The sequence below is a fragment of the Pongo pygmaeus genome, chromosome 5 (genome assembly GCF_028885625.2).
Source record: "Pongo pygmaeus isolate AG05252 chromosome 5, NHGRI_mPonPyg2-v2.0_pri, whole genome shotgun sequence".
In the NCBI taxonomy this organism is placed as follows: Eukaryota; Metazoa; Chordata; class Mammalia; order Primates; family Hominidae; genus Pongo; species Pongo pygmaeus.
The window spans coordinates 38,691,274-38,713,866 of NC_072378.2; the positions used below are offsets into that span (position 1 = coordinate 38,691,274).

Below are 22,593 nucleotides of genomic sequence, written 5' to 3' on the forward strand. Positions count from 1 at the left end.
ATGAGAAGGACTAGAGAAGATGCAGGGCCTGCTGAGTAGACAGACTATGGCAACAGGGAGAAGAGGTGATGGTAGCTTGTACTAGGGTAACAGCAGTAGTGGTGGTGAGAAACTGACCAGGAATCACAGAAGTGATATACTACTTTATGGCCTTCATAATGGCAAAGAGTACGTGGGAGGAAAAGGGCTCTTTTGTACTCCTGGCCTGGGAGTATGAACTGGCAGGAAGACAATCTGGAAGTATGAAGCAAAATTAAATATGTGCATACTTTAGTACTCAGGCATCTCACTTTTCGATAAAGGTCCCAGAGAAACTAACACACAGGTGCAAAGAAGACAGACACAAGGAAATTCATTGCAGTCCTGTTTTTGAGAACAGGAAGCTGAAGACAACCTAGGTTTCCATCGCCAGGGGAATCAATGAATGAAACATGAGAAAAATAATGGCACCTACCTTGCAAGACCGTTGCAAGGGTTAAATGACTTTATGTAAATTGCTTAGAACAGTGATGACACACGGTAAGGACTATATAAATTTGCTAATAATATATTTGTAATTATTATGATGGAATATTAAGTAACATTAAGACACATGATGTATAAATCTTAATACTGGGTGAGAAAGTATAAAAAAGAATAAGATCTATAACAAAAACATTTCTGAAAATTAAAACACATATACAAAATTGCCCAATATTATAGATTTTACAAGAATAGGAGTATATTAAGGAAATAAACATACTAGAGATGGTATCATAAAGAGAAGGGAACAGAAGCAGGGTTCAAAGAAGAAAAAATATGAATAAAAGAGAAAGTATTGCATGGACCACTAAGGATGGCATATACGATTAACACAGTTCTCTATACCTAATGGATACCTGTTTAAAAACAACAAAGAGGCCGGGCGCGGTGGCTCACGCTTGTAACCCCAGCACTTTGGGAGGCCGAGGCGGGCGGATCATGAGGTCAGGAGATTGAGACCATCCTGGCTAACATAGTGAAACCCCGTCTCCACTAAAAATACAAAAAATTAGCTGAGCATGATGGTGGGCACCTGCAGTCTCAGCTACTCGGGAGGCTGAGGCAGGAGAATGGCATGAACCCGGGAGGCAGAGCTTGCAGTGAGCCAAGATCGTGCCACTGCACTCCAGCCTGGGCAACAGAGCAAGACTCTGTCTCGAAAACAAAAAAACAAAACAAAACAAAAAAAAACAAAGAGCCCCAGCTCATTAGGTTAGTTTTTTTCATTTTAGAAATCTAAGGTTCAGAAAGATTGTCTTATTTATTACATAGTAAATCAGCAGCAGAGTGGAAACCAGGATTTGGGTTGATCTTCTGGTCCTCAGAATGCAACACATCATTCCACTTATTCATTCATTCAACACTTACTGAGTATCAGGGTTCCAAATGCTGGGAATACAGCAGTGAACAAAACAGACAGTCTCTTCTATTATCAAACCATGTAAATAAATGTATAGTTACAAATGAAACTAAGTTCTCTGAAAGAAAAAAACTCCACATCTATAAGCATCATACTAAGAAACTTTACAAAGACTAGGGGTAGGGGGGTCAGGGAAGCCTTTTCTGAAGAAGTGACATTAATCTGAAATTTAAAGGTGAAATAGAAGGTCATCTTAAATAAAGGGGGTGGGGTTTGACAAAGTGAGAGTAAGGATGAGGAGAGGGTGAGGGGCATTCCAGAGCGAACAGCAAGTGCAAAGACACTGTGCTCAGAGAATGAATGGTGTATTTTTGAAATGGAAAGGCCTGTGTGGCTGGAATATAGAAAGCTAGATGAGAATCGGTACAAGATGAAGCAAATATGTAGGCACCATACCATGCAGGGCCTTGAGTGCCATGGTGAAGATTTTGAGCTTTCTCCTAAGGGCAACAGAAAGTCTCTGAGTGATTTCGTGTAAGAGGGTGTCCTGATAAGACAACACTGGGGGGGAGCGTGGAGAACACTGAAAAAGACTAGGGAGGACATGAGACCAGTAAGTAGACAGAAATGACAACGGTGAGGAGAGGTGGTGGTGGCTTGTGCTAGGGTGGCAGTAGCAGTGGTGACAAGAAGGAACAGATTTGTCATTTGGAATATAGTATCAATATAAAAGTTATTTCCATAATTAGAAAATCTCTCTGATCATGTATATTTTACTTGTGTTTCCACAGCTTACTGAGCTTTTATTGAGATGTGTTCCAACTTTTTATAACAGGCATCTAACTGAACATTAATTCATCAAAGAATCACTGCAAAAAAAAAAAAAAACAGCTGGTGTTGCGGGTAGGGGTATCCTCCTCCTCTACTTTCCCCACAGCCGTGGGGCCTGCCTGTACTACAAACAGTTCTGAATTGAGAACTCAATCAACTCATGTTTGATATTTTACAGAGTCATTTCCTGAAGATTCCAATTCAAACATTCTAGCACCTTCTGCACTTTTACACCTCACTTGAGTCCCTCACTTTTACATTCAGCTTTATTACCACTTTAGTTGATTTCATCACAGCTTCATGGAAAACAACTTCACCAAGGACCATTTCCTGTCATTACAGGGGCAGAATTGAAGTAATCCCCTGCTTGAGCACTAGGTAGTTTTTATGGTAATTTTACCACAGGTAATGTTGTGATTTTTAAGTATATTTCCCTCTTGTAGCACTGTACCAAATCCTGTCTTAAAAAAAAATAATAAGTATCTAATGCAGCTATAAAAGAAACATACCCATCTTCACAATATTAACGAGCCAATAAATCTAAAGAGATTGCTGTGGCCCAGACTGGCTCACCCGCCAGGCTTCCACTCCCATACAATCATTTCTTTTTATGCAAAACAGTAACAAGCCCAAGCCCTGTTATATCGAATTATGAAGCAGGAAGGGGCCAGCAGGTTTAGAGGCCCCTTCCCAAAACTGTATACAGCAGTCTGCCCCCATAGCCTCCAAATACTAAAGGTTTCTTTTGGTTCACAAAGCACAGCCCCACATCGCTATTTTAATAAGTAATACTGTAATGCCCCAAAGACTGCCAAAATCTTTTCTTCCAGTGCCCTCTCCCATTTTAAACATCTTTCCTGAGACATAGCTGACATATAATAAACTGCACATATTTTAAGTGTACAATGTGAGTCCTGATATATGTAGACACTCGTGAAACCATCAGCACAATCCAGATAACAAAGCTTTCTATCATCCCCTGCCCATTCATAATTCTTCCCCCCAGCTTCAGAGATCTGTAGATCTGCTTTTGTTGTTACGGATTAGTTTGCATTACTTAGAATTGTTCATAAATAGAATCACAGTACATATTTTTTCATTTGGTATCTATCATCTAGAATCTCAACTCTTGGTTTATTCAATAGAATCATCAGGTGTATCACTACATTTCATGAAGAAATTACCCTGTCTCACCCAGAAATAGGACTTTTCTTAGTTTAGTGGCTATATTTGGGAGTGCATGGAGTGCTGAGGTGCACCAGAAGGCACCGCTGCTGGCCCTGCACATCCTGCCTTGTCCCTCACTTAAAATAGGCAATGTGGAAATAACTTTTTAAAAATTAACTTTTTTCTGATTATAAAAGTAACACATATTCACTGAAAATATGTAACATTTTCATTCACAGAAAATATATAAATACAGGAAAATGTAATAAAAACCCAATAATCTCAGGTAATCCCATCATCTAGAAAACGTGTGAACATTTTGATGTTCTTCTTTACATTTTTACGCACTATTATGGACTGAACTGTGTCCTCCCAGAATTCATATACTGAAGCTTCACCCCTAACTTAGAATGTGACTGTATTAGGAGACAGGGGCTTTAAAGAGGAAATTAAGGTAAAATGAGGTCATAAGGGTAGGGCACTAATCCAATATGACTGATGTCCTTATAAGAAGAGGAAGAAACACCACAGGCCACTCAGACAGAGGGAGGTCTATGTGAGGGTATAGCGAGAAGGTGGCCATTTACATGCCAAGGAGAGAGGCCTTAGAAGAAACCAAACCTGGCAATACCTTGATCTTGATCTTGGACTTTCAGCCTTGAACTGTGAAAAAATATATTTCGGTCATTTAAGCCACTGTGTGTGTGTGTGTGTGTGTGTGTGTGTGTGTGTGTTTTATGGCTGTCCTAGCAAATTCATACATGCAATTAAAAATACATATATTTAGGGCCGGGCGCGGTGGCTCACGCTTGTAATCTCAGCACTTTGGGAGGCCGAGGTGGATGGATCCCGAGGTCAAGAGATCGAGACCATCCTGGCTAACATGGTGAAACCCCGTCTCCATTAAAAATATAAAAAATTAGCCAGGCGTGGTGGCGGGTGCCTGGAGTCGCAGCTACTTGGGAGACTGAGGCAGGAGAATGGCGTGAACCCAGGAGGTGGAGCTTGCAGTGAGCCGAGATCGTGCCACTGCACTCCAGCCTGGGTGACAGAGCAAGACTTCGTCTCAAAAAAAGAAACAAAATATATGCGTGTGTGTGTGTGTGTGTGTAATTTAAAAATACTGGCATTGATCTGGCTATAAAGATGGCATCCTACTTCTATTTTATATTCTATTATGGTTATTTCCCTATATTATGAAATGTATGAATATTCAGAAATTTTGATGTGTGAGTGTGCCATAATTTATTGTTATGCCATATTATTAGACATTCATAATCTTCCTCTTTTGGGGTTATGATAAATAACACTGTGCTGAACATTTATGTAGAAGAAATGCTGTTCCTGAATATTCCTTTAGGATGAATTATTAAAGGTCAAAGTAGTAGATCAAGGAGTATTTTAAAGACTTTTTTTTTTGGGACAGAATCTGGCTCTGTCACCCAGGCTGGAGTGCAGTTGCATGATCTCGGCTCACTGCAACCTCCGCCTCCTGGTTTCAAAAGACTCTCCCACCTAAGCCTCCGGAGTAGCTGGGATTACAGGGGCGTGCCACCACACCCAGCTAATTTTTGTATTTTTGGTAGAGGCGGAATTTTGCCATGTTGGCCAGGCTGGTCTCAAACTCCTGACCTCAAGTGATCTGCCTGATTTGGCCTCCCAAAGTGCTGGGATTACAGGGCTGAGCCATGGCGCCTGGCCTAAAGACTGTTAATAGATATTGCCAAGTTGTCTTCTATGAAACATGTACTGGCTGGGCGCAGTGGCTCACGCATATAATCTTAACAGTTTGGGAAGCTGAGGCAGGCGGATCACTTGAGGTCAGGAGTTAGAGAACAGCCTGGCCAAGATGGCAAAACTCCCTCTACTAAAAATACAAAAAACTATCCGGGCGTGATGGCGGGCACCTGTAATCCCAGTTACTTGGGAGGCTGAGGCAGGAGAATTGCTTAAACCTGGGAGGCTGAGGTTGCAGTGAGCTGAGATAGCGCCATCGCACTCCAGCCTGGGCAACAAGAGCAAAACTCCATCTCAAAAAAAAGAAGATACTTAGTATTACTGAGGCTGGTAAGAAATAGGCAGTCTCATATGCTGCCAAGACGTGGATGGTACATGTTTCCTTTTCTTCTTTTCTTTTTTTTTGTTTTTTTTGAGACAGAGTTTGGCTCTGTCACCCAGGCTGGAGTGCAGTGGCGTGATATTGGCTCACTGCAACCTGTGCCTCCTGGGTTCAAGCAATTCTCCCGCCTCAGCCTCCTGAATAGCTGGCATTACAGGCGTGCCACCATACCTGGCTAATTTTTTGCATTTTTAGTAGAGACAGAGTTTTGCCATGTTGGCCAAGATGGTCTCGAACTCCTGACCTCAGGTGATCCACCCATATTGGCCTCCCAAAGTGCTGTGATTACAGGTGTGAGCCACTGCGCCTGGTCAGTATTTTCATTTAAACTACCTTTGCCAACAGGATTTTAAAAATGAAACTTGAGCCAGGCACTGTAGTGTGCACCTATAGTCCCAGCTACTTGGGAGGCTGAGGTGAGAGTATCACTTAAGCCCAGGAGTTTGAGGACAGCCTGGGCAACACAGCAAGACCTCGTCTCATAAAAAATAAAATACTATCAAATTATTAGAGACGCCATCTCTAAAAAAAAATTTTTTTTAATGAAACTTGACAAGCCGATTTTCAAGTTCATTGGAAAAGAAAATTGGAAAGAATAGCCTAGAAAACTTAGAATAACTATGGGTGTAGATTTGCAGCACTAGAGAGCAAAATAGATGACGAAGATGCTGTGATTTAAATGATATGATGCAGAAGCTAGAGTACATATACAAATCTATGATGTATCTATTTTAAATCAATGAAACAAAGAATAAAATAAGCAAGAAAGAATTTCAAGACAATTGGCCACAAATTTTAGAAACAAAAGTTAAACCCCTACCTCAGACCAAACACAAAAGAAATGTTAAATGGAGTAAAGAGCTAAATGCTTACACACACCCCAACAATAACAAAAAAACAACAAATCACTGACAACTACTGCAAAAGAACATGTTTTTATATTTTGAACTGGGGAGGGAGTTTCTAAGCAAATCACAAAATCAGACGACAAAAAAAATGACTGATAGGAATAACTCAAAATTTAAAATATCTATGCAAAAAGGCAACATACACAAAGTTAAAAGGTAACTAACAGTGTGAGAGAAAATATTTGCAATGTATATAAAAGACAAGGAATAAATATCCATAATCCACAAATTAATAATAAGAAAGAAGCAACAGGCCAGGCGTGGTGGCTTATACCTGTAATCCCAGCACTTTGGGAGACCGAGGTAGGAGGACTGCTTGAGGCCAGGTGTTCGAGACAGCCTGGCCAACATGGTGAAACCCTATCTCTATTAAAATTACAAAAATTAGCTGGGAGTGGTTGTGCATGCCTGTAAGCCCAGCTTACAGGAGGCTGAGGCATAAGAATCACTTGAACCCAGGAGCAGAAGTTGCAGTGAGCTGAGATCACGCCACTGCACTCCAGCCTGGGCAACACAGACAGACTCCCTCTCAAAAAGAAAAAAAGCCGGGGGCGGGGGGGCAAGAAATTTTAAAAAATACTCAGTTTTAGTAATAACTAGGCTAATGCAAGTTGAAACACAACAACATTTTATTTTGGTCAGGTGCAGTGGCCCACACCTGGAATCCCAGCACTTTGGGAGGTCAACTTGGGAGGATGGCTTGAGCCTAGGAGTTCAAGACCAGCCTGAGCAAATATAATGGGACCCCTGTCTCAACAACAATAACAAAAATAGCTGGGTGGGTGGTGCATGCCTGTGGTCCCAGCTACTTGGGAGGCTGAGGCAGGAGGATCACTTGAGCCCAGGAGGTCAAGGCTGCAGTGAGCTGTGATTGCATCACTGCACTCTAGCCTGGGTGACAGAGACCCTCTCTTGGAAAAAAAAGCAAAAAAAGAAATATTTGACTTATGTACTTCGTATTGTTTGATTTTTGATGAGACATGACTTTGTCTTATTTATATATATATAAAACATTTTTAATGAAAAATATTTGCAATTAAACAAGCCAAAAAATGGTATCTTGTTTCGATAAGCACTTAATTATTAGCGAGGCGAAATGCTTTCAAGTTTATGGACTATTACGTTTTTCTTTCTTTTTAAATAACTGCTGTTTGTATACATTTTCTGTAAGGGAATCATCTTTTTTTTGTACTTATTTTGTCATATATGTTGCAATTATTTTTTCCCAGTTTGTCAAACACCTCTGAATTCTGTTTATGGTTTCTGCCTTTGCTTTTGTGCTGAGGAAGTTGTTCCTCACCTTGAGATAAGATAAATACGTATTAATACAGTTTCCTACAGCTCTTTTGGAGTCACATTGTAAAATCTACCTCTTTAACAAGAAAATGCTTTTGTATCTAGCATGAGGAAAAAATTTCATGTAACTGTTTGCAATTGTTAACTGTCTCATCATTTGCTGTGTTATATCCTTCGGTTCTTAACTGATGTGAGATGTCACCTTTATCTCACATTACATTCTTACACATACTGGGATCTAATTCAGAGTTTGGATGATTGCTTTATTTATCTACCAGTTTGTTCTTGCATTAATGCCACATTACTATGCAGCACTAATTTTAACACCTGCTGGGAATAGACCCCTCATTCATTTTTTATTTTTTATTTTTTTCAGGCTTTTTTTGAGGGGATGGGGAGAAGGAAAAGATATTTCTACTTATTTATTCTCTTGGAAAATATTTTTAAATAACTGAGCAAAATATTAAAAAAACACACACACAACTGGGATTTTGAGTAGTAGTACTGTATTAAATTTATACATTAAAATGGGAAGAACCAACATCTTTGCAATATTAAATTTTCCTATCCAGGAATATTTCTTTCCATTGTTCAGTGCTCTTTAAAAATTTATAGTTTCTTTACATTAAAGCCTGTGGATTTAGTAACTTTATTCCCAGGTAGGCATTTGTTGTTTGTGGGAGAAAAAATTTAAAAACTCCAGCAGATCTCTTTGTCATGGTCACTTCATAGCAACAGAATCTGTGAGTGCACATCATCCTACTGCCTCCCACCATTGTTCCAGACCGTTATCCCATCTCTAACGGCATGAGGTAGGTCAGGGGTGGATGGTTCTTGGTAATATGGCTAGTGATGAAGTAGAAAGAAGGCAAAGGCATTCCAAGAAGCACCAATGACCAATCTCAGATGCAGACGCTGGCCACGTAAAGATGTTCCTGCTTCTATCATATCCTTTTTCATTCTTGTTATTACCCTGTATTAGCCAAATATACATGCTGAAAATAATGATGTAAAAAGAAAGGGCAAGATAGGGCCACCCATAGGTCCCTTCCCTTAAGTCCTTCCTTATTCATCAAAAAGCCAAAGGCAGAGAGTATCAGTAAAATGTGCAAGTATTACGAAGTGAAATAAAAACAGTTAAGTTAGTTTTGTGCAGTATTTCCACTCTTCTGGTAAAAACTTAGATACATGTATGATATGGTTTCAATCTGTTTCCCCACCCAAATCTCATGTCAAATCGTAACTCCCAGTGTTGGAGAAGGGGCCTGGTGGGAGGTGACTGAATCATGGGGGCAGACCTCCCCTTTGCTGTTTTCATGATACAGTTCTCAAAATATCCAGTTGTTTGAAAGTGTGTAGCACCTCTTCCTTCACTCTTTCTCTCTCTCTCCTGCTGGCCATGTAAATATGTGCCTGTTTTCCCTTCGCCTTTCGCCATGACTGTAAGTTTCGTGAAGCCTCTACAGAAGCAGAAGCCCGTACAGCCCACAAAACCATGAGCCAATTAAACCTCTTTTCTTTATAAATTACCCAGTCTCAGGTATGTCTTTACAGCAGTGTGAAAGTGGACTAACACAGAAAACGTGTACCAGAGAAGTGTGCCATTGCTACAACAATACCTGAAAATGTGGAAGCCACTTTGGAACTGGGTAATGGGTAGAGTTGGAACAGCTTGGAGGGCTCAGAAGAAGACAGGAAGATGAGGGAAGGCTTAGAACTTCTTAGACTTGTTAAATTGTTGTGACCAAAATGCTGATAGTGATATGACAGTGAAGTCCAGGCTGAGGGGGTCTCAGATGCAGATGAGGAACTTATTGGGAACTGGAGTAAAGGTCACTTTTGCTATGCTTTAACAAAGAGACTGGCAGCACTGTGCCTCCTGCTCTAGGGATGTGTTGAACTTCAAATTTGAGAGAGATGAGTTAGGGTATCTGGAGGCAGACATTTCTAAACAACAATGCATTCAAGATATGTCCTGGCTGCTTCTAAAAGCATATGCTCATATGTGTGAACACAGAGATTATCTGAAACTAGAACTTATATTTAACAGCTGAGTGTGGTGGCTCATGTCTGTAATCCCAGCACTTTGGGAGGCCAAGGTGGGAGGATCACTTGTGGTCAGGAGTTCGAGACAGGCCTGGCCAATATGGTGAAACTGTCTCTACTAAAAATACAAAAATTAGCCAGGCGTAGTGGTGCACACCTGTAATCTCAGCTGCTCGGGAGGCTGAGGCAAGAGAATCACTTGAACCCAGGAGGCGGAGGTTGTAGTGAGCTGAGATTGCACCACTGCACTCCAGCCTGGGTGACACGAGACTCCATCTCAAAAATAAAATAAAATAAAATAAAATAAAACAAAACAAAACAAAAACAAGCTGTACACATTTACATTTACCTTAACACACACATCCATACTACTATATCTATCTATCCTTATGATAATAAGGGAATACATAAGTAGAGCCCAAAAATTCAATCCTGTAAAATAAAGTAAATTCTATAAAACAAGAGCAGTAAAAATTTTTTTCCAGGCAATCTTTATTCTTAAAAAAAAAAAAAAAGGAAAGGATAATAAGATACCTATTGATATGGTTTGGCTTTGTGTCCCTACCCAAATCTTATCTTGAATTGTAATCCCCACGTGTTGAGGGAGGTACCTGGTGGGAGGTGACTGGATCATGGGGGTGGAATTTCCCCATGCTGTTCTCATTATAGTGAGTGAGTTCTCATGATATCTGATGGTTTAAAAGTGTGGCACTTCCTTGCTCTCTGCTTCTCTCTCCTGCTGCCATGTAAGATGTGCCTTGTTTCTCCTTTGCCTTCTGCCATGAATGTAAGTTTCCTGAGGCCTCTCCCCAGCCATGCACAACTGTGAATCAATTAAACCTCTTTTCTTTATAAATTATCCAGTCCCAAGTAGTTCTTTTATTTTATTTTAATTTTAATTTTTTTTTTTTGAGACAGAGTCTCACTCTGTTGGCCAGACTGGAGTGCAGCAGTGCAATCTGAGCTCACTGCAACCTCCGCCTCCTGGGTTCAAGGGATTCTCATGGCTCAGCCTCCCGAGTAGCTGGAGCTACAGGCGTGCACCACCACACCTGGCTAATTTTTGTATTTTTAGTAGAGACAGGGTTTTGCCATGTTGGCCAGGCTGGTCTTGAACTCCTGGCCTCAAGCAATCCACCTGCTTTGGCCTCCCAAACTGCTGAGATTATAGACGTGAGCCACTGTGCCCGGCCTCCAGGTAGTTCTTTTTTTTATTTTTATTTTTATTTTTTGAGAGGGAGTCTTGCTCTGTTGCCAAGGCTGGAGTGCAGCAGCATGATCTCGACTCACTGCAACCTCTGCCTCTCAGGTTCAAGCGATTCTCCTGCCTCAGCCTCCCAAGTAGCTGAGACTACAGGCGTGTGCCACCATGCCCAGCTAATTTATTTATTTATTTTTTTGAGATGGAGTCTCACACTGTTGCCCAGGCTGGAGTGCAGTGGCATAATCTCGGCTCACTGCAACCTTTGCCTTCTGGATTCAAGTGACTCTCCTGTCTTAGCCTCCCAAGTAGCTGGGATTACAGGTGCCCGCCACCACGCCTGGCTAATTTTTGTATTTTTTTGTAGAGATAGGTTTTCACCCTGTTGGCCAGGCTGGTCTCAAACTACTGACCTCAGGTGATCCACCAAACCTCAGCCTCCCAAACTGCTGGGATTACAGGTGTGAGCCACCGCACCTGGCCTCCAGGTAGTTCTCTATAGCAGTGTGAAAATGGACTAATACACATACGTACACACTGACCACATACTAAGCTGAGAACCCTAGAAGGGAAAAGTGAAAGGCTACAGCTCACTGTAACTTCTACTCCAATTCCTCCATCAGGTGCAAGGTGGTCCACTAGAAGGGGCTCTGCCTGTGGAATGGGTCGGAAATAAGCTTTTGCACACACTGACCATTTTGTGTGATTCTCCCCTGAGTTTCCCCACTCTTCCCTTCCTTAAGGACTGACTGTATTATTCCATTCTCATGCTGCTATGAAGAAATACCCGAGACTGAGTAATTTAGTAAAGAAAACAGGTTTAATTGACTCATAGTTCTGCATGGCCGGTAAGGCCTCAGGAAACTTATAACCATGGCAGAAGCGGAAGGAGAAGAAAGGCACCTTCTTCACATGGCAGAAGGAGGGAGAAGTGCCAAACAAAGGGGGAAAGTCCCCTTATAAAACCATTAGCTCTTGTGAGAACTCACTCACTATCACAAGAACAGCATGGGGGTAACTGCCCCCATGATTCAATTACCTCCCACTGGGTCCCTCCCACAACATGTGGGATTATGGGAACTACAATTCAAGATGAGATTTGGGTGGGGACACCACCAAACCATATCCCTGACCCAATTTATACTCTCCACTAGGAGGTCTTCCTGATACCATTCCCCCAGCTCTGGTTAGTGACCCTGTTCAGCGTTCCTACAGCATCTGCTGAAACTTCCCAATACATGACTTATTTTACTGAGTTGTCACCTTCTGTTTAAGTGTCTTTCTTCTCTATTAGCTCTTAAGATCCTTCAAGGCAGAAACTACATCCATGTGTCTTTCTCTCCCCTGTGTCTAAGATACACTCAGCAGCCTCTTAATAAATGTCTGCTTAATGCCAAGAAATTTACAGTAGCTAAAGAAGTTAAGCTTTACTGACAAGCAGAACCAGCCTTAATATCTGGTTAGAGAAACAGGACTTGGAAAAGCACAGCCTCCTGGTCCAGACTAGTTCACTAGTGCCATTGTAGGAAACTATCTGCATTAAGGCCTTTAAGGTCCCTCTGCCAAGCCAGGAAGTTTGCTTCTTTGCCACATTCTAACACCTTCATCTGCTACTGAACTTCCTCACACCCAAATCTCTGTTTCTGCTCCAGAGGACATTCACTTTACTAAACACAGTTGTGAAGCACAGAAGTCGTGTTATATGTCTAGGTCACTGGATGCCAAAAACCCTTAACAGCCCAGATTTCCAACTCTGTTTACTTTCCCAAAAATTTTACAGCATTCTAAACATATTGTTACAATCTCAAAATAGTTTTAAATTACAGTAGTAACCATAGACAACCTATTTCTATTTACTATCTTCAGCTCCTCTGAGGGAAACAGTATTATTGCTATGTAAATTAGCACTTCTGTAATGCTCCTTAATATTTACGGAATCTTTCAAGGCCTAGCTCAAAATACCATTCTTCATGAAGCCTTATCTTACTAGGCAAGAGATATGTTCAGTTCCTTTTCAGCCCAAATCAATACTTAACCTTTCTCCACACCTGTTTATGCCTTTGTCTGTTGTTCTCCACTTCACTTATTTCCATACCTTGCCAACGTGACTGTCCGGCTACTTTGAATCAGATGGTAAGTTTCCTGTTGGAAGGAGCCCCCTTTACACTGTCTGTCTTCCTGTCTTTGTGCCAGGAATCTGTTTGCTTTCAGCTCTATTCCTTCCCTTGTTATACACTGGATCTCAGAGGCTAAACCTTTGAAAACTACGGTTTCCCAGACTCCCCTTAACAGCCTGTTTTTTTGTTCTGCCAACAGAAGAGACTGGTGGGAGATTGAAATATAGGAGAAAGGAAAAAGACATGTTCTTGTCTATTTGTTTCTGGTGGTACTGAAGGTAGCAGCAGGTGAATATGGACTCCGGTGTTTCTGTTCAGATAGCACAGTTCCAGTGGTGGCGGCAATAGTAAGTGTACCAACAGCTTCAGCAACAGAGTTCCTGTGCTTATGCTGCTGATTTTGGTTGCCCTAGATCCAATCCCAGTAGTCCCCCCTTATCTGCAGGGGATATGTTCCAAGATGCCCAGTGGATGTCTGAAACTTCATGTAGTACCAAACTCAATATACGCTATGTTTTTCACTACACAGTAACAGGCAGCTAGCATATACAGCATGGATATACTGGACAAACAGATGATTCACAACCCTGGTGGAGCAGAGTGGGATGGCACAAGATTTCATCACGCTACTAGGAATGGCATGCAGTTTAAAACTTATGAATTGTTTATTTCTGGGATTTTCCATTTAATATTTTTGGACCACGGTTGACTACAGGTAAATGAAACCACGGAAAGCAAAACCACAGATAAGGGGGTCTACTGTACAGAACAAAAAGTTACCAGTCTTCCTGGATCCATGCTGGTAAGACACAAAAGTAACACTTTAATGGCCTAAAGCTGATAATAGAATCTTATTCCTATTCTTTGAAAGGGTTAAAGAAACCATAATTTTGAACCTAGAGCTCTATGCCCTAGTTATTATCTCTTAAGCAGAGAGGTAGAACCAGGGACAAGGATGGAGAGGGACATATGAGAACTTCTATTTTCCAGGAGAACCAGGAGACCTTAGGAAGCACAACCAGACTTCTGTAATGCTGAATGCCACACTCTAATCTCAGTGTAAAGTATTTACTGCTCCCCCAAGTCTTACTAAAAGCATATTCTCTATTCATCTAGAAGACTCATAAGAAGAGAAGAGCCATTTAAAAAAGAAAAAAGGGAATGCAAATGGCCGTTAAACATATGAAAAGATGCTCAATTTCTCTCATAAGAGAAATGCAGTTAAAATTGCACTAAGATACCATTTCTCACCTATCGAACTGGCAAAAGTCCAGAAGTTTGACAACATGCTCTGCTGGCAAGGCTGTGGGGAAACAGTCTTTATCATACAATACCAGAGAGAATTTAAAAATGTTATAATCCCTATGAAAGTGAATTTGGCAATATCTAGGAAAATTCTATGTGCATTTACTCTTTGACCATACAATCCCTTCTCTAGAAATCTATCCCAAAGATACATTGGCAAAAATAGGAAAAGACTTATACACAAGGCAATAGCACTATTTGTAGTAGTGGAAGATTGAAAACAACCCAAATGGTTCATCAATAGAAAACTGTTTATTTAACATCAGTTAAATAAACGATGGTATATCTATACTAATGAGGACCATGCAGCTATAAAAAGAAACAAATAATATCTTTCTCTATAGCTAGCTCCAAAATAAGTGTTGTACAGAAAAGCAAGGTGAAACCAAGTGTGGTGGTATGTGCCTACAGTCCTATTTGCTACTCAAGAGGATGCCTAGAGCCCAGGAGTTCTAGAACAGCCTGGGCAATAGAGCAAGACCCTGTCTCAAAAAAAAAAAAAAAGAAAAAGAAAATAAACGAAAAAGGAGCACGGTAAGGTAAAAAATATATAATATGTATGGTATATAGTGTGCTACCAATTATTTAAAGACATTGGGAGGATACAAAATATAAATTCAGAAATAAATATATTTTCCCACTTTTAAATGGAAGGATAACAACAACAACAAAATAAAGGAGGGAAAAAAAGAGATTATTTACAGAGGTAGAGAGGGCAGGAATAGAAGCTTCATTTCTCTGAATATAGCTCTTTTGTAGATTTGATTTTAGAACAATGTAAGTATTTCACATGGTTAGGAAACAAAAGTTTTTTAAAGGCAATCCCTAAATATCGAAAGCAAAATGGAACAGATGAACCTAATTGTATATGAAATAGTGGCATAACTACACAGAGAATCATTGCAAGTGACTTTAAAACATAGTCATTTTACTGTATATTTCTAGAGATAGAAGGACCTAAAAATCGTCTACGGCCATACCACCCTGAACGCGCCCGATCTCGTCTGATCTCGGAAGCTAAGCAGGGTCGGGCCTGGTTAGTACTTGGATGGGAGAAGGACCTAAAAATCAGTAACAAAAATCTTAAAACTCTTTTCAGTAATCATATGGTTCATAGCTGTTATGTATGTACTGGGGATAGAGCAAATGAATATTGCACTGTATCACGGATAACCAAGACTTTACCTATGAGGAAAAAGAGATGAAAGAAAGATCAAAAGCTTAAACAAGAACCTTGTAGTACTGAATCTGAATTAGAAGTGTCAGCATATACTCATGATATATTTCATCTGCTAAATATATGTCATATAAATAATTAAGTGTATGTGCATGTATTTCCTAGTTCTGTCTACTGAAGATCTAGAAATAGCAGCAAACACAGTAGCAAAGATCATCTACGGTATCTACACTGAGGTTTCCAAATGTCATTTTCCTCTATACGGTACCAAGCCTTCATGAAGGAATGGCTGATTCTAGATCAAGGGCAGGAAATGTACAAAATAAACCTAGTACATCTTGTTATGCCAGGAAGCATGGAACTATCAAGGACTACTAAAGTCTTATCAAAAGAACTCAAAAACCAATTTGAAGAGACTAAAGATACAATGATTTGAATATTGTTACTAATAACTGCAAGTGATTAAAAGATTTCAATCATGTTTATTCCCACAAACTCAAAATATTATGTACTTATCTCCCCCTAACAAATCCCACAGACAAACCTTTGTCACCCTTGAAGGATGCTAGGGAACCACCTCTTTACTTTGAAAACTGGTGAAGAATGTAACATTTATCCTTCTTTTCCTGAGCAAATTGTATCTCAGGGTTACTAAATGAGTGTTGAGGAAAATTTTCTCTTTCTAGGGACTAAATGAAGAAGGAATGACGTATTTGGAAAATAACCATTTGCAATCCAAAATTACAAAATAATGAATCCAGGAAATAATCATCAGTGGATGTGAACATCCAAAACAGAGAGACCACTAGAGGTTTTCTCTGCTTCTGGATAGATACACACAACACTACCTATGGAGCATTATTACCAAAAAATAACAGTTGAATCTGATTAAGACTCTATCTAACTACCAAGTTACAAGAAACGCAACAGATAAACATGCTAAATGTCACCACGGAAATTCAATGGCCAAAATCCAGACTGGTAGACACTCTATACGAGAAAAGCCTAGTTTCTTAACAAATAAATAATTAGAGAAAAACAGACAAAGATAGATAAATAGAAGAGAACATATAGATTTAAAGAGATTAAAGAATCACAACAGCTATTTGCATAATATGGACCTTAACTGAGTTCTGATTTACTCAACCTATAAAAACACATTCTCACTCCAGACTTTGAAACAATTAGGGAAATTGGAACACTGACTGCATATTTAATGCTCTTAAGGAATTACTGTTCAATTTTAGGGTAGTATGATGGTATTGTGCTTATGGCTACAATAAGGAGGCCTTACTTTGAGATGTGTATAATAAAGTATTTATAGGTGAAATGATAAAATGTCCGAGATTAATTTCAAAATAATCTGATAGGGACAAAGTAGATCACATACAGATAAAACTAGGTTAGCTGTGAATTGGTAATTCTTTAAAGCTGGGTGATAGGTACTATTCTCTCTACTTGGATAACTAGTAGGGCATTAAAAAGTGAATTTAAACACAAGATTAAAAGGAAGATTTGGAAATCATTACAAAAAGCAGAAGGACTTGGCAAATGCTATGCAAGTATCACCAAAGTGGAGTGCAAAGTAAATACATTCTTTGGGAGGTTGAACATTTATGAAATAGCAGTCACATCTCTTCTAATTACTTCTTCCATGTCTCACTGGTAAGACAGGTTAGGGTTTCTTACAAATGCCTCCTAACACAGAGGAGACAGTCATCACAGGCTGACTCTCCCAGGAAAGAATACATTCCAGCAAGATACAGATGCAGCCACCAAATGAGAGGAGGCTGTAGTGGCAGCAGCAAAGGTGGGAGAAAGGCCCAGCTCTGGGCAATGTGGTTGAGCTAGGGCCTCTTCTCGTGGCTATATGAACCCGAGGACTACAAAGCCTCCCATGAGTCTGTACAAGTGAAGCTGCATGAGGCATGACACACAGTCATAAAAATAAGAAAGAACCCCTTTGGTGGGAAAAGAAGACTAAAATCTCATATAGTGGGTGTGCTTATTTTTACTTATGTTATATCCTGTCATCATTATATATTTTAAATAACATTAGAATCTGACTTTTTAAAATTATAAATATTATAAAAGTGATTTTTAAGGCCTAGAGAAGAATAATTAAAGGAGCCTGCACTATGAAAAGAAGACCAGGAACTATGAAAGAAAAATGTTCTGAATCTAGAAACATAAAGGTAGGATTTGAGGGCCGGGCGTGGTGGCTCACGACTGTAATCCCAGCAGTTTGGGAGGTGGATCACCTGAGGTCAGGAGTTTGAGACCAGCCTGACCAACATGGCGAAACCCTGTCTCAACTAAAAATACAAAAATTAGTCAGGCGTAGTGGCCCACATCTGTAGTCCCAGCTACTTTGGAGGCTGAGACAGGAGAATTGCTTGAATCCAGGAGGTGGAGGTTGCAGTGAGGCAAGATTGTGCCACTGCACTCCAGCCTGGACAACAGAGTGAGACTCTGTCTCAAAAAAAAAAAAAGTAGGATTTGATACTCTAATTACTTATGATGACATTATCTTAGTTTTACTTTTTTTCCCCCAAGAAATTATGGAGTTCATATCAGTGACTCTCAGGAGGGGAGTGCATATTTCACAGGATATAAGAAAGTGTAAGAAGTAAGAATCTGCAATTTAAAAATAACTCCAGGTGATTTTGACATACCTGTACCCCCGTAGAGGACCTGTCGAGGACCAGTAGGGTGACTGGCCAAGGCCTGTGTGCTGCTAAAATGCACCTGAGATAATCAACATGGAAAGCTGGAGATTACTGTTTTAAACACCTCTGTAAGGTAAGCAGAGCTGCAATGTCAGACAGAGGATAACGAAATCCCCCTGAACTTCCTCACCACTCATACCACTGCCGAGGATGAGCAGCTCTGAGCTGTGAGGATGGTCCAAGGAGTGTCAGAGGGGGTTCCACTGCAGGCAGTCTTCTGGCAAGCGCATGTACATATCTGCCTACCTGCACCACTGCTCCCATTTGGCTGAGGGACAATAACAGGCAGATGATTACAGTGTTCTTTGCAGTCAAACTTGTGAGCATCATGGAAGAGTGCTTGAAGAGTGTTTAACCAGACACCAAAAACACTTCTTGTTTCTCTGTAATTTTCTTTCATCACCAACATCTCTGAGACTGTTATAGCTTCTGATGATGCTGACTAGTTCAACTTGGACAAAACACATACCAACAACAGCACCCCTCATTACAACCAATCCTGAGTTTCATGCCAGATAGGCTTGTTTCTTTCATAATTACAGTGTCCACAAACCTGTTCTTCCTAAGAAGAGGGGGCTGATTGATGTAGATGGTACCTTCCTTGCAGCATGTTCAAAATGCAGTGCACTGAGCTGAAATGAGTAGCCAAATGCTACACGTCTTGTAAATAAGAAGGGTCTTGGTTTCTAAGATCCTTCTCACTGAGGGCTCTCCTAACTACACAGTCAGATATACGGTGAGGCCTACAGTCTATGGAAGAGCCTGGACAACAGGTGAAAAAAATGCCCTCCCCACAACCCTCCATCACCACAATTCTGTACAGCCTATAGAATCAAAAAACAATAATATCAGGTAATGCTTCAAACTTGATAACTTTCAAATTACTTAAAAGTCACACAAATTATTAATATTTATATTTAATGTTAAAATTATGTTCATAACAAAATTAAAACCAAGGCAGCTATTTCAGTTGAGCTCTAAACACTCTCTATATTGGAAAACTTTCCACTCCTGCTACTTTATTAATATTATTCTCCCAAATCTCCATAAGTAAAGGATTAGGTTTTAGACACAGCAGGTGTTAGGAAAATTTAGGCTATGACCATTCAAAGAGTTAATAAACATTTGCAAGTTACACTCATCTTTCCCATTATAGTTATTCCCATGCTTTTAGGTCAGTATGGACATGTGTGCCAACATGAACAAAACTTGGGAAAGAGAGGAGACATGAGTACCTTTGTAAAGGTACAGAATTCTATTTTAGACCACAAGGCAGGGTCATCTTATCCCCGCACCGGAACATATGAAGTCCCTTCTCAAAGCAAACTGCAATAAAGGGACAGAATCAAGGAGCTAATTGATCTAAGCATGATCTTTGCAGCAGGTGAGTGAAAACCTATGGGCATGGGGGGAAAATAGCAGAATAAACAGTCTGGATGGGCAAAGCCACTCATGGTATCTAGAATGTCAAGACCTGGGATGGACTGTGCACAATGCCCAGACTACCCATTACTGAAAATAAAAACAAACAAGACAGAAAACAACCAAGCAAACAATTACACTAAAATTTAAAATCCTCTTTCCAAATATCAGTCAGGCAGTATTTCCCACCCAATAACTTGACTTTTGCAATGACAATTCAAAAGTGACAATTCAGTCACTTTGGTCTTATTTAAATTATATGGAAGCACTTTCGTGAGTTGAACTTTCTTGAGGCTACTTCGGGCAAATATGAATTCATATATCCATGAAAAGAAGATACCTCCACAGCTAAGCATACCACTCATATCCAATCAAAGGCCAAAATACCTGCACAGCCATGGAAAGTCTGAACATCCAATCAATATCATACAGACTTCTCTTCAAACTCACCTGTCATTAAATCCCTTGGTGTGAGGGGCTTCACCTGACTATCACAAACATTCCCTACATAGCAAATCTGAATGAATTACTAAAATATTTTCAATTCTTAAGCACTAGTACAATGTTTACATTCATTCTTTTAAGTTCATTGGAATTACTATATTGAATACTTCTAAAAAATGTAAGCCATTCCCTATGTCACCTAGCAATAAGGCATTTAAATCAACCAGAGTCCTTAGAACTGATTAAGATACGTTAAGAGTAACAAAGTATTTGAAGATAAAATATCTAAATATATATACAAAAATGTAACTGTAATACTTACCTATCAGCCCCTTCTCAAGAGTGAAGGTTTTGTTTGTAAACATACATTCAAAAGCCACAATGTGAAAAATCTTGTTCACTGTGTTGTGAGTCCCAACAATTCGGATATACCTGACGGTAAAAAGAAAAGAAAATGTGTTGAAAATGAGCTCCCACCACAACCAATCCAAGGATAACAGAGTAAGACACGTCACTTAAACATATAGTGCACCAGGATATAGACCAAAGGAGACTCTGAGCTTGACTCCAGACCCTATATCTGCTCCTTATGGGTAGCTCCAATTGAACCTAGAAGAATTACAGCAAAATAAGGGGCATGTCATTTTGCAGAATTAAGGAGAACTTAGATTTGATTTACCCAGAAAACCAAACCAGGTACTATTCAGTTCAACCCTTGAATGTCAGTCAGGTACATGACCATAAGACATTTATACCGGAGAATAACAAATAGCTTCTGCTCTTGCCTTGTGGTTAGGAATGTGCTGGAGCACATGTGCACAAGCAAATGCTTTCCAGCTCAATGGAAGATTTCATCCATTGGAGATGAATGCATGAAATCAATATTGCTTTCTTGTTTAAAAGAAAAAATCCAGAAACTACTGAAAACTACTCACAGTTTCTTTTATTTTAATACTGCTCCTGAATCTTTGTTAGGAAGTTAACCTTATATACTTACGCCAGCCCCCCACTTGACTGCTGGGAAGTCTCCTGACCAGAGGAAGCGATCTGCAGAGATGGCCCAGCCTGCTCTGCAGCCTCCCTCCTGGCCACATGAATCTGGCACCTGCACACAGTGCAGAGTTTCACTGGGCAGCCCTTGAGCATCTTGGCCTGTTCATCCTCTTTAACTCCCTGGAGACTTCATCTCCGACAAACAAGCATTAACCTTGGAGCAACTTGCTCTCTTCACTCTCCAAAGGGACCTGACAGTTCACAGGTTAATGAACAAACTCATTCTTCTGAGTGTCACACAATTCCATGAGGGATGTGCCACACACCGTCTTACTGGAATTCAAAGGAAGAGCCAGGAAAAATAACTAGATTAACTGATAACGCCTCCCAGATTATGAACTATGCACTCTGAAAGATGGGGTATATTAAATGAACAGATTTCAATTAGGATATGACAGACTGGACAAGGTTTTAGTAATCTCCTCCCCTCTGCTGTGTAAAACAACCTTCAATTTAGATGATATAATTTTACTTCTGAGTTAATCGCTATTCACTAATTTGGTAATTTCCTTACATTTCTCACCAGTCCAAGTTAACTGTATAATGTAAATGCTGATTTAGAAAATTCACATTAAGGAGACTATATTTGGGGTTTTTATATCATGGGCTATTTTCCCTCCTGATCTTCAAGCTTGACTCTCACGGCATTCCCTGTGCACCTCATTTAGCCATCTGCTCCTTGACATAAGCTGATCACTCATCTTTATAACCAATATTAATGCTATGTCCTGAACTGACTGTCCAGTGTTGCTCACACCTACTGCAAGGAGACACCACTCTTCCCGTGTTGAGAATCAGGGCAACTGCTACATGTACCAGAGCCCACTGGTTAAGCAGGAATTTGGCCCTAATCTGTTCCTTCGAGCCCTCAAGGCAGACAGAAGGTATTGATTTTACTGGGTTTGGGTGGGTGGGTAGGTTCATTCAACATAAGTTCTTCTGGTCTGGGTAGTAAAGATTATATTGTCCTTCACTTTGGCAGTGACAATCTCCCTGGTGCTTTCTGGAAGGGAAGGGGTGTATTAATTCTGGCACCTTGGCCTGAATCTAATTTTGTCCATTTCCTTAAACCCACAGGAACTCAACCAGCATAGCATTTTCAACTACATATGGCTGTGTCAGCCTGAGTGCTGCTGTCTGCAACCTTGGAGGGAATAGAGGGAATGTGGTTTAGTGGAATTTGATCAGATCATTTCGCTGTTCTCTAGCTCAAGTCTCTACCAAAGGAGAGACAGCTCTCCTCCTGTGCACAGAAGAGCCAGGAAGTGACTAACAGGGCCTTTTCCCAATGGTGGTTCTTAAGGTTAATATATTCCAGGCTGACCTAAGGGATGCAATAACCTTCCTTCCCTCCTGTTCTTTCTTTTAAAACACTATATGGAATCAGGTTTTCCAAG

The 22,593-nt window shown here is 40.2% G+C and overlaps 1 protein-coding gene across 7 annotated transcripts in view; it reads right to left on the minus strand.

Moving 5' to 3' along the window:
- The window catches only part of BTBD9 (BTB domain containing 9), a 470,458-nt gene that overhangs the window by 148,035 nt on the left and 299,830 nt on the right, over positions 1 to 22,593 (minus strand). For all 7 annotated transcript variants that reach the window (XR_010126703.1, XM_054492585.2, XM_054492582.2 and 4 more), the window contains one exon: positions 20,466 to 20,575. Coding sequence is in view for 6 of the 7 variants with exons in the window: in XM_054492585.2 (XP_054348560.1) it covers positions 20,466 to 20,575 (110 nt within the window). In the remaining variant the exon portion in view is untranslated. The remainder of the gene's footprint in view (positions 1 to 20,465; positions 20,576 to 22,593) is intronic.